The 12,955-nt window shown below is 39.4% G+C and overlaps 1 protein-coding gene across 1 annotated transcript in view; it reads left to right on the forward strand.

Moving 5' to 3' along the window:
* Positions 1-2,126: 2,126 nt before the first annotated feature.
* pacrg (PARK2 co-regulated) overlaps positions 2,127-12,955 on the forward strand; it is a 135,748-nt gene continuing 124,919 nt past the window's right edge. The window contains exon 1 of the mRNA XM_030443002.1: positions 2,127-2,394. Within this exon, the coding sequence (XP_030298862.1) occupies positions 2,161-2,394 (234 nt within the window). The 5' untranslated portion in view covers positions 2,127-2,160. The remainder of the gene's footprint in view (positions 2,395-12,955) is intronic.

Consider the following 12,955-nt stretch of genomic DNA (forward strand, 5'->3'; position numbering starts at 1 on the left):
TGCCGAGCCTGAAGGTGGCCTAGCAAATGAGCTGCGGATCAAACCAGGGATGCCATGATGATGAAGGAACAGTGTAGATGCAAGAAAAAAAACAACACAATTTCATCAAAGTGCGGTATACATATGGCCCCTTTTCAACGCCGTTACTCGTATGTTTTCCCTCGATTCTTTCCCTACCTGCAAAACCACCTAGTTACCCACAGTACATCATTAGCAGCATTAAATTCAAATATGTCTTTACTGTGTACGACGCGTGTACAATTTGGACACGTGCGTGTCCTTGAAGCGACTGACCCGCTTTGTGACTGACGGAGCCACAGATACACACTTATACACACAAGTGTAGACACAGAACTCAAGGGACTGCCGAAACTAATGATACATTTTGTATTTCACGCATTATTCCTGCAACGTCTGCTTCCATGATTCACAAAGACCAGCTCCCATCCTCGCCCCGCACACTCACAGGGGTGAGATAGTGCAGTGCTGTTTGAACAATCATTTCTCAGTCCAGCCGAATTCATGCTGACGTTCCAGTTTGCTCAGTTTGCTTTCTGAAAACTCCCCTCTTCCTCTTTTTAATCCTCTGAGGGGAAGCAGAGAGAGGGGGAGAGAGAGAGAGAGAGAGAGAGAGAGAGAGAGAGAGAGAGAGACAGAGAGAGAGAGAGAGAGAGAGAGAGAGAGAGACCAGCATTGAATGCTGACAGGGACATAACTTGCCTTCCCTGCATACCTTGTTTACAGTCTCCCTCCCTGCTGCTATACCCTCCTCTCTCAATGGAGCCATAAAAAACAAATAGGGGCTTTTAGAGAAATTGCCTGTGCACTGAAGATTAATAACAGTTGCACCAGTTCACCCAAGAAAGTCTCCAGTGGCAAAAACGATATTGGAAGATTAAAAGTGCCACATCCCTAAATTGGAATGATTCAGGGGCTCAGGCCGGCTCTCTCTAACCAGCTTATTGAGAGTCAAGGCCTCGGCCTTCCTGCCAGACAAAGAGCATCATTAAGTATTTACTTCTGGATGAGGATCCGCCGCATGAGCATAATGATGAGCCGAGAGTGTGATCGATCCTCTGCGTCTGAGATGGAAGCGCGGTGGCCAGGGAGCTGTCACAGAAGCACAAGACAGGTCACCCTGTGTGAGGGGGAGGTCATTGTTCCACTGCTTGTAGCACCCATTTGTTGAAGTAGCCCGATGGCAGTAAGTAAGAGGAGCATCGGTTTGACCCATTACTGCCAAACACGGGAGTAAAGGTGCGATACAAATCTTTTGGCCTGCTATCCTATCTTTATTATAGCTGCACACCTTTAGAAAGAGGATTTAGATACAATAATCGATACAATACAAAGACTGAGCTCATTTTAATTTTAAGTACTTTATATACTGCTGGTTAGTTTCATCTCCAGCACTGCATCATATTCAGTAGGATCACTGCATGTTTGTAATGTGTGTAGCTGTCAGGAACAGTTTTCTTATCTATTTTCAGCTTTGTGACGAAGTATCTCCCTCTAATCAAAGAGGGTTTATAGATTGCACTGGAATGTAACTAAGTACATTTACTCAGGTACTGTACTTAAATGCAATTTTGAAGTACATTAACTTTCCATTATCTGTTACTTTACACTCCATTACATTTTTGAGTCAAATCTTGCACTGCACTTCCACTACATTTATATCATAACCTCGGTTTGTAGTTACTTTGCAGATTGCATGCTGCGTCAAAGCCAGAGGAAAACCTTTTTTCAATTAATATTATTTTATCGACAATCAGATTCGATAAACAAACAAACACTTGTTCCATTAATCAGAAAAAATGCTGAATATCATGCGTAATTTACTTGTACTTTTGGTACTTGAATACTTTTCTTGCCAGAAAGTTACTTTTTGATTATTAAGTGCATTTAATATCAGATGCTTTAAAAGTAAAAATACTTTTACCCAAGTACAATTCGTATCGGTGACTTTCACTTTCACCTGTAATAGATTTACTTTTATTTTACTCAAGTATCACTTTTGGATGCAATAAATGCCTCAAACTTTTTTTTTCCAGTGAGAGAAAAGGGGAGAGAAAAGAATACAACCTGATGCTTCTTGTGAACACTCTGCTGACTAACCACGACACTTGGCTCCATTTCCAGCATTGCCCTGACATTTCTATGGTAACGAGGAAACACAACAAAGCGTCAAGTTACAGTCGCCGCGTTTGCAGAGCCACAAGCACATACACACACACACGCACACACATATTAATTAGTCAGTTACGAACATTGCTCCTCATTTTCGGTCCGTCCTCATCATTTAACAGGACCACACCTGTGTATATGTCGAGGGACACGTCCGAGCTAACGACAACAGGCTTCACAGTGAAGGCCGCCATGAAGAACTACAGGGTGAGTGAATGACGTCTATAACGGCTTTTACTGTGTAGCATGCATTATTACAGAGGTAAGTTGTGAATATAATAACATAATATAATGCCATAGCTGTGATGAATGAGTTCGTATTTATCGTGAGGTAACACCGTTCACATTCAAGTTAATCACATCATTCATATCACAGGTTAAAATACAGGTGGAGCTGCACCTGCTTGCGCACGCGGTCACGTTACTTTCAGTTTTTACCTTTTCAGCTATTCAAAGAAAAGTAAAAAAAAAATAAAATGGAAGGATGTCTAGCTGTCTTCAACCTAGTTACTGTTAGCAAGCTATAACTGCTGCTGTAGCCAGGCTTTTGTAAACGCTGAGGTCATGTAGTGGAAGGAGCAGCATTAAAGAGGAGCTGGGAAATCTTATTAAAATAATCTTGAGCAGCACACTGGCCCAGAGGAGACTGACTTCTCTCTCATGCATGCATTACTTATTTATGGCCCTGATATGATCCTTCATATGGAAGACCTTTTACACCAGTTAAAGGCAAAAAATGATTAAATCTGTTCCCCAATAGTAATACATAATTATGAGTTAAAAAGTCAAAATGATGAGTCAATTGTTGACATTTGATCTCATGGTTAAGACTTTTGTATCTCATAATTTTGACTTTTTAATTGTACAGTTATGATTATTTGACCTCGGTCTTTGTGTAATATGTGTACATTATTTTATCTCGTTATTGTTACCTTCCATCTTATGATGACATCTATCACATTTTGACTTTTTTTAATCTCATAATTTCTACCTTTTATCTCATGATTATGGCTTTATCTCTCATAATTATGATTTACCACAGGAATATGTTTTTCATCCGTCTTAGTTTTCATCTTATCCTCTTCTTTCACTGGTGGAAATTGGCCTCCATATGTATCACCATGAACCTCCCCCTGGCACGGGACATTCTTGTATGAGTATGTGATAACAACAGACAAGTGTGACTGCAACAGCTAGACTGATTGTTTATTCACTTTTGTCAGTATGTTTTTCCCACTGCGAATATGTTTGCCACTGAAAATGTCAGAGCAGAAACTTCCAATAGACTGGATGTGTCATTTTTATGAAAGGTCAGTAGTTTGTTGGCTTGGGTCCTACAGTAGAGTAAATTCAGTTGCTGCTTCTGGAACATAATATATTGGTTGCTCATGATGAGAAGATGCCAACCTTTGTTACAACATGCCACACAGCTAATTAGTCTTTGCAATCCATCACTGTAATATTCTAACATTCAACCAGATTATGCAAACTGAGAATGTTTGATTTCTCACCTAGAGAAAAAAAGTGGTGTAGCAGTTGTTTGTCTGTTTTTTCCAGGTGGGAAGGTATACACAGGGGCCTTCATGTCAGAGGGACACAGAGGTTGAGTTTTGCTTTGTGGGGTAGGTTACATGAACACTCACTGACTGGAGTCCAACATGCTGTTGTCAGTGTTGCACCACTATCTAGGTTAAGTTACAATTGATGGAAAAGGCAGCCTCCTACTTTCCGCTTTAAATGATCCTCTTACTGTTTTTTCCCTCTATGATTTCTCTATTGTTAATTCAACAGAACCTTTTTGCTTCATCTTTTTGCTTTTTTTGAGTTGAGCAAAATGTCAACTCACTGAATAGCCCACAGAGATGTGGTAGTAGCAGAAAGGAGGGGGAAAAAAATCCCTGAACATATTCTCTCCAACCATCATTTTCATGTTCCTCTTTGCAAGTGTGCTTGTGTATAACTCCTTTTGGTCGGACAAGCTCGGGCATTGTTTCACACAAGTAGGAGGATTTTAGAACTCCAGGATTATCCAATAACCTTTATGGACTAAAAATGACACTTTTAGAACCCATTCCGAAGCTATAACGCAATGATTAGACGCTATGAAACTCAGAGCCCATATGCTAAGAAAAAATTCAAATGTCTGTTTTTATAACATCTTGGAGACATCACATTAACATGAGATGAAAATGTTTTATAGGCTAACATTTTTGTGGGGTATTTGTTTTTTTGTAGAGTATAGCGTTGTGTGTTTGTTCTTCTTGCCACCAAAGCTTTTATGTGCTCTTAAGAAACTATTTCACAATCTTTTTTGTACTAGTCTTACTTGGCCGTCATTCTGGGGCAAACAAACAGAGGCTTCCTGGATCATGATTTCCTTGAAGAGAATGAGAACTCTCTATCATGGACTTTCAGTGTAGTTGAAAGAGTTGTTTTACGACCGCAGAGGTCGTATAAACATTTCTATTGATGTATGTGCTTTCATTTCCTCTGTGCTCCAATGCCCCTCTGTTGTTTTACCTGTGTGAGCGTGTGATTGGCTGCAGGTGTGTTTGATTAATTGAGTAACCATGTGAATGTAGGTTGTCCAGGGAGCTGATTGGTCCAGCCTCCAAACCCGCAGTTTAAAATTTGGCTCCTTCCAGTTCCTGTGGGCTCTCCTCTCGCCACTTCAGCCAGAATACCAACAGTTCAATTTCTCTGTTTTTGAATAAAACCTTTAAAAATGGCTGCTAAAGCTTTTGTTGCTGGTGGCACTGGGAGCTGGGAAGAGGGGAGTCTCATTTTTTATGTTCTACCAGGGTTCGCCCTAAGCCCTGATCGTAACAGCTGACTAATTCCAAAGACAGTCACGTCAGGTCTTCCTCTCCTCGTTTGCAGCAAATTAAGATGGATCAGGAAAGTGTAATGGGTTTGTATAACAGAGGACATCAGTCTTTATTGATGAACTGTATCGATTGGTCGGTAAAACAAGCATTTGTGTGGTTAAGAAATGGATTATTATTAGAGATCTGGTCTAGTTGTACCTAGGATAGGCCTTCTGTATCTGTAAATGTCAAAGTGTGGGTGGGCAATCAGAAATTAAATCACAGTATTTTGTTTTTTGCACAGATGGTATTATGTCTTGTTATTCTTATTAAAATAGAAGAGATCCTCCACACAAAAATGATTCTATTGGCAATGTAAACGGACATATCTTAAGATATACAAATTAAATAAACATTTGTCTTTATTGGCTTTATATAGAAATAAAAAATAGATATTGGCCAACATGTATTTTGGGATGGCTGCCCAATAATGTAAGTTAATTAGGTAAATGCAATTTGATTTAGACAAGGGGTAGGTCTATGCATCTCAACAGGAATTATTTGGCAGAAAATCCAAAGAATATTTATGGAAGTACATTAGTCAGTGTGCCACAGGGCTTGCCTGTCATATACGTTTGCATACAGCAGCAACAGACTCACATACTGGCAAGGAACACGATTGTTTGTGTAACAGGAGCACAATGAACCTTGTGAAATGACAGAGTTCAAGCAAGGCTTAACGTCTACAAGATATCACTCAAAAGTAAAGTCATCAAAAGTAATGGCATAAATTTTAGATGACAGAATGTGGAACTTAAATTGATTTATTTCTTTTATTATATATATATTTTTGTAAAAGCTGCTGAGCTTTATAGCTTCTGTATCCAAGAAGACAAGTGTCTTCTTGTTTTGTTAATTTGTCTTGTTTGCTCTCAGAGATTATTAAATAACCTGATTTTTCATTAAAAGCTCAGTGCCAGTAGTAGAAAAAAATTAGTAGCCCATTAACTACAATTTTATTCGGCATAAGAATAATGAACATAAATGACATTAACTGTAAGTCTGGCAATTCATAAAATAAGACAATACTTTATTCGTCTCACAAAGGGGAAATTTGCAATTTGCATTTCATGTTGATAAAATTCAAACCCTGGATTATTAGCCTGCAAACTACATTAGTGCATTTAAGTACAACACAAATGGCCCAGACCTGGTGGAGGGCTGTGCTCTAATTAGACCATTTTCTAATAATATAAATTACAATATATATTATAAATTATTGACAAAAATGTACATGCTATGATTATATTACTAGTACTGATTGACTTAAAATAGATAAATTATAAGTGGTGTTATTGATCAGCATACTTGTGAACACCAGCGCATGTTATGGTAAAGTTCATGTTACCAGTGTGAACGTTGTGTTTACATACAGAGATGTGTGGAACCTCGTGCAACTCTGATGGTGAAAATGGTTCACTTGTCACAACAAAAACCTCGCTTGACTTCCATCCGGGTGATATTTAACGTTATCTATCGCTAACCTGCAGCTCTTTCAACTCTTTGAACAAGTCCGCATGTCTGTCAGCTGAAAGTGGCATGAGTGCTCCGGCCGAATGTCCTAGGCTTGTTGAAAAAGCAGAGGCACAGAGCGAAATATGGAAATATTTTGCTTACGTTGCCGACAGTAAGGGCAAGCCCACGGACACCACAAAGCCCGTCTGTAAACAATGCTTTAAATCCGTATTGACCAAGAGAGCCAACATGTCTGTGTCGCTCTGCTCTGTGACTGTCTGTCACTGTGAAACCACGCCCACTCTGTCTGCAGGCGGTGAGGAAGCAGAGAAGCTGCACACAGACACGCTGCCCTGCTGTCACACAAAGTTCATAAAGTACCGCTACTAATAAAACGTGAAAAAGTATTGTTCTTAATGGCTGGGTACCGCGGTACCGTTCTGGTATCGGTTTACCATGCAACACTACTATATTTTGATATCAGTGTTTTGTTTTGATGCTGTGTATTCTGACAGTTTTGACTTCGGTTTGCGGCGAAATTAGAGCACTGCATCAGAAGTTGAGGCATCCACGGTCAGCAGTAATTTAATGAATGAATTTAAAGAAAGTGTCAGTTCAATATTTTCGGTCAGCAATCCCCCAGCTCTCCCTTCCATATCTTTTCTACTTCTAAAATGTTGACAGTCCAGTCTTGGGTACTGTGATGCAAAGAATATAACTAGGTCTTCCTCTCAGAGCCATTAAGTTTCTTGCTGACAGCTATTATTATGTTCTCACTGCACTTAAAAAGAATTAGGCGTATTTGATAAGTAGAACCGAAATAGCTGCACAGTTCTGATGGCAAAAAACTACAGCTGCATTTTTATTCTATAGTGGAGACTGCCTTGAGATGCAGAAGAGGCAGTCAGAGCTATCATTGACTTCCTCCTCCCTTTTTGAAGGTCATAAACAAATCTCCTGTCAAGAGCCCTCACCAGGAAGGCTCCTGCAAAGCCCTTTAATATTCACAATCTCCCCAGAGGATCTGATACGTCAGATACATGAATGATACTCCTACACTGCCACACCACTGGCTAAATCCCCAACAAAAACCATTACATTTTTCAGAGGCTTGCTTGTGTCTGTTGCCTTCTGTTCCCCCCCTCGCCTCCCCTGTGGTCACTGACATATCGCTCCAGAGAGGGCAGCTTTGCGGAGAGCTGTGATTTGTAGGTAACGACAAGGCCATTCCAAGCCTTTCGAAAGGGTATGGGGAATTGAAGCATAGGCTTATTATGCTTTAAAGTATTTGTGGTCATAGAAATTGAATCAATAGCACCGGCCTCTGAAACTATCACCCTTTTTTTTCTAATGATTCATCCCTGAGCATTTAAAGAGGAAAAAAAAGATACACTTTACATTCAGGTGGGAGGTCGTCACCTTGTGTTTCAGGCAGAGAGGCGAACAAAGCTGTTATTTTCTCTGTCAGAGGCTTATTCCAGCTTGGCGACAAAAAATAACAGGGGTTAGGGCGAGAGCACCATCACCTGCATAGTGCTGCGACAGGAATGGACATGAATTCACATTCTGTACATATAAGGAAGAAGAAGTCTGAGTGAAACAAAAGTCTTTAAGGGTAAAATCATATGGAATCATCTGTTTTTGGTAATTCCAGCAAATTGAACACCTGAAAAAATACCAATAGACCTTTTTTAATGGACGAGAGCAGAGTTGTCATAGTAGGAAAAGCACATTCCATGGCAATTAAGTGTCTCAGTAAGCCATGCTATTAAGTCACCATGCACAATAATAGAGCTGTGACAGGGCACCTCAATCAAATGCAGTCATCAGTAGTGTCTTTTAATTACCCCTGTGCTTCCCCTACTATGGCATACGAAAAATCTCGTAAAAAAGAGGCATTCAAGGTATATTCACAGTATGCCAGCATCTCTTATAGTTGTCCTACGTTATGCTAACATTATTCCCTCATATTGTTGTGTTTATTTACTCATTTCTAGCCTGATAATCAGTCAAAATAGCCATTTTGTTTAAGTATTTCATTCATGTAGCCTGACATTTTGTTTATTGAAGAGTGAAATATTCGTCCCACTGATACAGACAGATATGATTGATATGACTGTAGTAGCTGTAGGCAAAGGATAAGACCTTGGAATGCAATCTTCAGTTTTTTTTTTAATTAGTCGTCTCTCACCTCCAACTCTGCTTTTGTGTCTCAGATTTCTGATTAGACTTTTAACAATTACTGGCAGATGGAAAAGAAAGTATTGGCCTGGATTTCCAGACCAGCTGCCAGAATAAAAAGCAAGCAACCACAGTTTGAGCAGGCGCTTCGTGTTTGTGGCGACAGAACCAGGTTAGCCAAAAGATGATCTTTTCCCGAAACCCTAACCAAGTGGTTTTTAGGGCAGAACCTAACCAGACCATAATCACAGTATTATCAATATAAGATTGAAAGCTGTAAAGAAACTGTAAAGAAACATTGCAACATAAAGCGATTTACAGTTTCAAGATATCCATGGTTGCACATAGTCAACATTTATTATGGCATTTGGGTTAAACATTATCCTAATACCTGGATATCCTGGGCTACACTGGAAGCCCAGAAACACTGGCCCTTTGCAGCCTGAGGTTACATAGTTGTCAGACAATAGTCGATGTGCTCAGAGATTGATCAGCTGCTCAGAGCAGTTCATTTTAAAAGAAAAGTGCTTGGAAGACTTTCTGTGAGTCATCTTAGACTGCAACAACTTATAGAGCTGTATCAGTCTCATCCATGACCGTCAAATTTTGGCCATTCCTGATGAATATTTCTAAATAGCTTGCTATGCAGTTTTTTTTTTGTTATTTCACCCAGAAAGCTCTGATTTGGCCACTGTTTCTCCACCATGTGGAAGCAGTCATCTGTGGCTCAACACCAGGCCTACAGTATTCAAGTCGCTGAACAAATCAGAAATGCGGGCGCTGATAAAATGTATGGAGCCAGGCTAGTTTCTTCCATCTCTCTGTTTACACACATTCCTCAAAGTAAAAACATTTTGTCAATAACTATTGAGCCCAGTCATGTAGATAGGGTAGAATTGATTTATAGGCTCTTGAATATGTGGAATCATGTGACCTTAGATCATCATCATGCGCTCTAATTGATTTTTGTAGTCTGTAATTTGTTGTATGTTTGCCCTGACACATTCTGTATTATAGCAAACATACTGCTTTTATGCTCAGACATAGAGCATCTCTTTAGATATTTTCAAGGTCTGAAGTGTCATGAATCTCTTTCTCTCAGTTAAATGCATGTTTAACACACGACACGAAAGATGGGAAGGATGTTTAAATGTCTCCACACTCTCCCGTGTCCTACATTACAACCTGAGCATCTGTCTCAGCCCCCCCATGCCGACTCCCTCTCTGTCTTGATCTTTCTCTGCATAACCTTCATTCAACCAGACAGGTGCCTGGGATACTAGATAAATTACTGTTCATTATAATAAATAATAACAATGATAACAACCCAATTGTAAGATGGAACAGAACTTAATTTTACTTCAATTTTCAATGTATTGTACTATACCTTTAGCGGAAAGGAGAGAAACATGTTTTGTCAAGATTATGCCAGAGATGTGTTGATTAACATCTCAGCTCCCTGCCTTCGATGCTCTAACCACTGAGTGTCATCTTAATAAATTAAGCCATCTGATCAAATTAAACAAGTGACTCTTTGGAATTGATCTTTGATTAGATTTTAAATGAGTCTAGAATTCCAGCGCAACTTGATTAATTGCAACCTTGCTTTGAATTCCAATACAAACCGTCTTAACTTTCATTTGGTTTAGAATTAATGCAGATTTAAAAGTTTGTCTTATAGTATGTTGTGTATCAGTTAAAGCTTGATTTAAATGCTTTTCTGCCATCGACTGAAACACTACACAGAACGTGAACACAACAAGGATAAAAAGTTTGAGACAGAAATAAGCCCCATTGTCAGTTTTATGGATTGCAGGCAGTTGTTGACCAAGATTGAATCCTTGAAAGCTTTTTATGGAGATGAATCTGTCTATTTATTATTTTCATTCGCAGTCGGAATCATTCTTCCCCATCTCTCAAAACACATTTACCTGACACAGGAACTCATAATGTGCACAGCGTGATACATAAATTGGCCATGAAGCCGTCTGGGATGTTTTGCGTATGTTTTGTATTGAAGCGTGCCTATGCAAGTAAAGGCAAATTGAGCAAGTTTTCTGCTGTCGGAAGCCATGCTGCTGATTCCCTCACCTCTTTGTCAGCCTGCCTCACTTGAACCGCCTCATGGAAGTGTTTTCGTAACCGGTGGTGCTTGTAGACACACAAACCCCTCGCTCACACCAAAACTATTTTTTTCTGCATCCATATTTTGCCTCCCTCTGCTCCTGCACACTCATCTTATCAGCACCAGAAGCCTGTAGTCCATCCCAGTAAGCAGCAGGGTTATTTGAGGAAGAATTGAGTCATGGTAAAACAGGTTAAATTGGCAATGGGCTCCGGAGGCCTGCTGCCGTTTCCATTACTATCGATCAACCACGGAGCCTTAAGGCCTTGAGTGGACGGAGCATTGGCTGACTAGGAAATCTTTTTTTCTATTACCCCATAAGTTTTGACTTTGTTGACTTTAGCTGTCTTGCTTTTTACTTTAAAAGCAGTGAAAAAAAGACTGACCAAAATAAAAACATCTCAGGCATCGTTGGAAGATATTTTTATATCCATGTGAGGTTGGTAAAGTTGCTGGAAGCAATAAGATAAGCAAGAAAGATAGCTGAGTCCAAACATCAACACTCCGGGTTGGTGTTTGACAACCAGGCTAACACAACGTGTATTTGACGGCATGAGAACTGACCTCAAATTTCTTTTTGCAGAAGCACTTACTGCACCTTTGTTTAAAAGTGACCATTAATGGTGACATTGCTTTGATCTACTTCAAACCAAAATTCTGCACGCTGATCACATTAAAGATCTATATGTCAACTACAAATATGTCTGACAGAACTCAAGAAGAGTACTCCATATGCGCCATCCTCAACCTAGGTATCAACAGATAGATTAGGTCGTAATTGATGGCATACTATCTGAAGTCATGACCATCGAAATGTCTGTGACCTTTTCCACAGCTGAGGCAAACAACATCTGGAAACTTCAGTCAGATATGGAGAAGTACTTCCACAGCATAATATCATGACCTTATAGGAGGTGCTCAGTTGATTATATCTATTATGTTTGCTTTCCTCAGAGCTTGGTTGACAATTACACTGGCCTCTGTGTTTGTTATGTTCCCCTTCAAGCCCTTGTAGCTTGCATCCTAATTAGACGGCTTTTAATGGAGAATGTTTATTGCTCCTTGCAGGGCCTCTATTTTCCGCTCTAGAGTTAATTGGCCCTATGTCATGTGATAACCAATGCAGAGGACATCTAGACCTGGTGCCTTTTCTATGAGCAGTGTCCTCCCTGAATCAAAAGCAAGAACGCAGGGGCCACGACTGAATTACGTCCTTGTTTTACTTAGTCTCAGTCGTTTTAAAAGCACAGATAAATATGAGCACATACTTTGATGTTGCTATTAACCTCAGACACATACACACACAAACACGGCGGTTGATGTTGGTTTTTCTGTCCATTACACACCAAGTTTCCTGTAAATGATAAGGGATAACCATGAAATCAGTTTGATTAATATGCTGTCCGTTAATGTTCTGTAGGCTTGCTGATGGTAAGACAGTTAGGTGTATGTAACCGAAACCAGGCACATCTTTTTTCATCGTATTCTTGAGGTGGATTGCACAGCTTTACATTCTAATGTGCTTACAAATGTATGAACTAATAATAGAAACGCTGCAAGTAGAGCTGCAATGAGTAGTCAATGACTCGATCAAAAGAAAATGAATCAACAGCTTTGATGATAAACTAATCGTTTCAGCCATTTTTCAAAAAAGATGTCAGACATTTACTGGGTCCAGCTTGTTAAATGTAAAGATTTTCTGCTTTTTCTTTGTGGTTTATGATAAGAAATAGAAACTCTTTGGGTTTTTGACTGTTGGTTGGCCAAAGGAGCAATTTGAAGACCTCACTTTGAACTGAAATGATGATGACTAATCAATGATGAAAATAGTTGTTAGTTGTAGCGCTAAGAGGGAGTAATTAAAACGACTTCTTACTGAAATGTACATTGCAGTATATCAGATATTTATGATAAAATGTGGGCTTGGAAATGCTGAATATTAGTAATAATCAGTCAGCAGAAAGTAGTCAGCAGTTAATTTAAGTAATTTTCCAGATTTTTCAAGATGTTACTCTTGAGCTAATACATCATTTATATCTCAGTATCAGTAACCAGACCCCTTTTAGAGCTTACAAGTGTTGCTTATTAGCTTTTAAGCTTCAGTGATCTCTTTGGTTTTCATTTAAATTCACTTCCAAGC

This window comes from Sparus aurata, chromosome 16, assembly GCF_900880675.1.
Source record: "Sparus aurata chromosome 16, fSpaAur1.1, whole genome shotgun sequence".
NCBI lineage: Eukaryota > Metazoa > Chordata > Actinopteri > Spariformes > Sparidae > Sparus > Sparus aurata.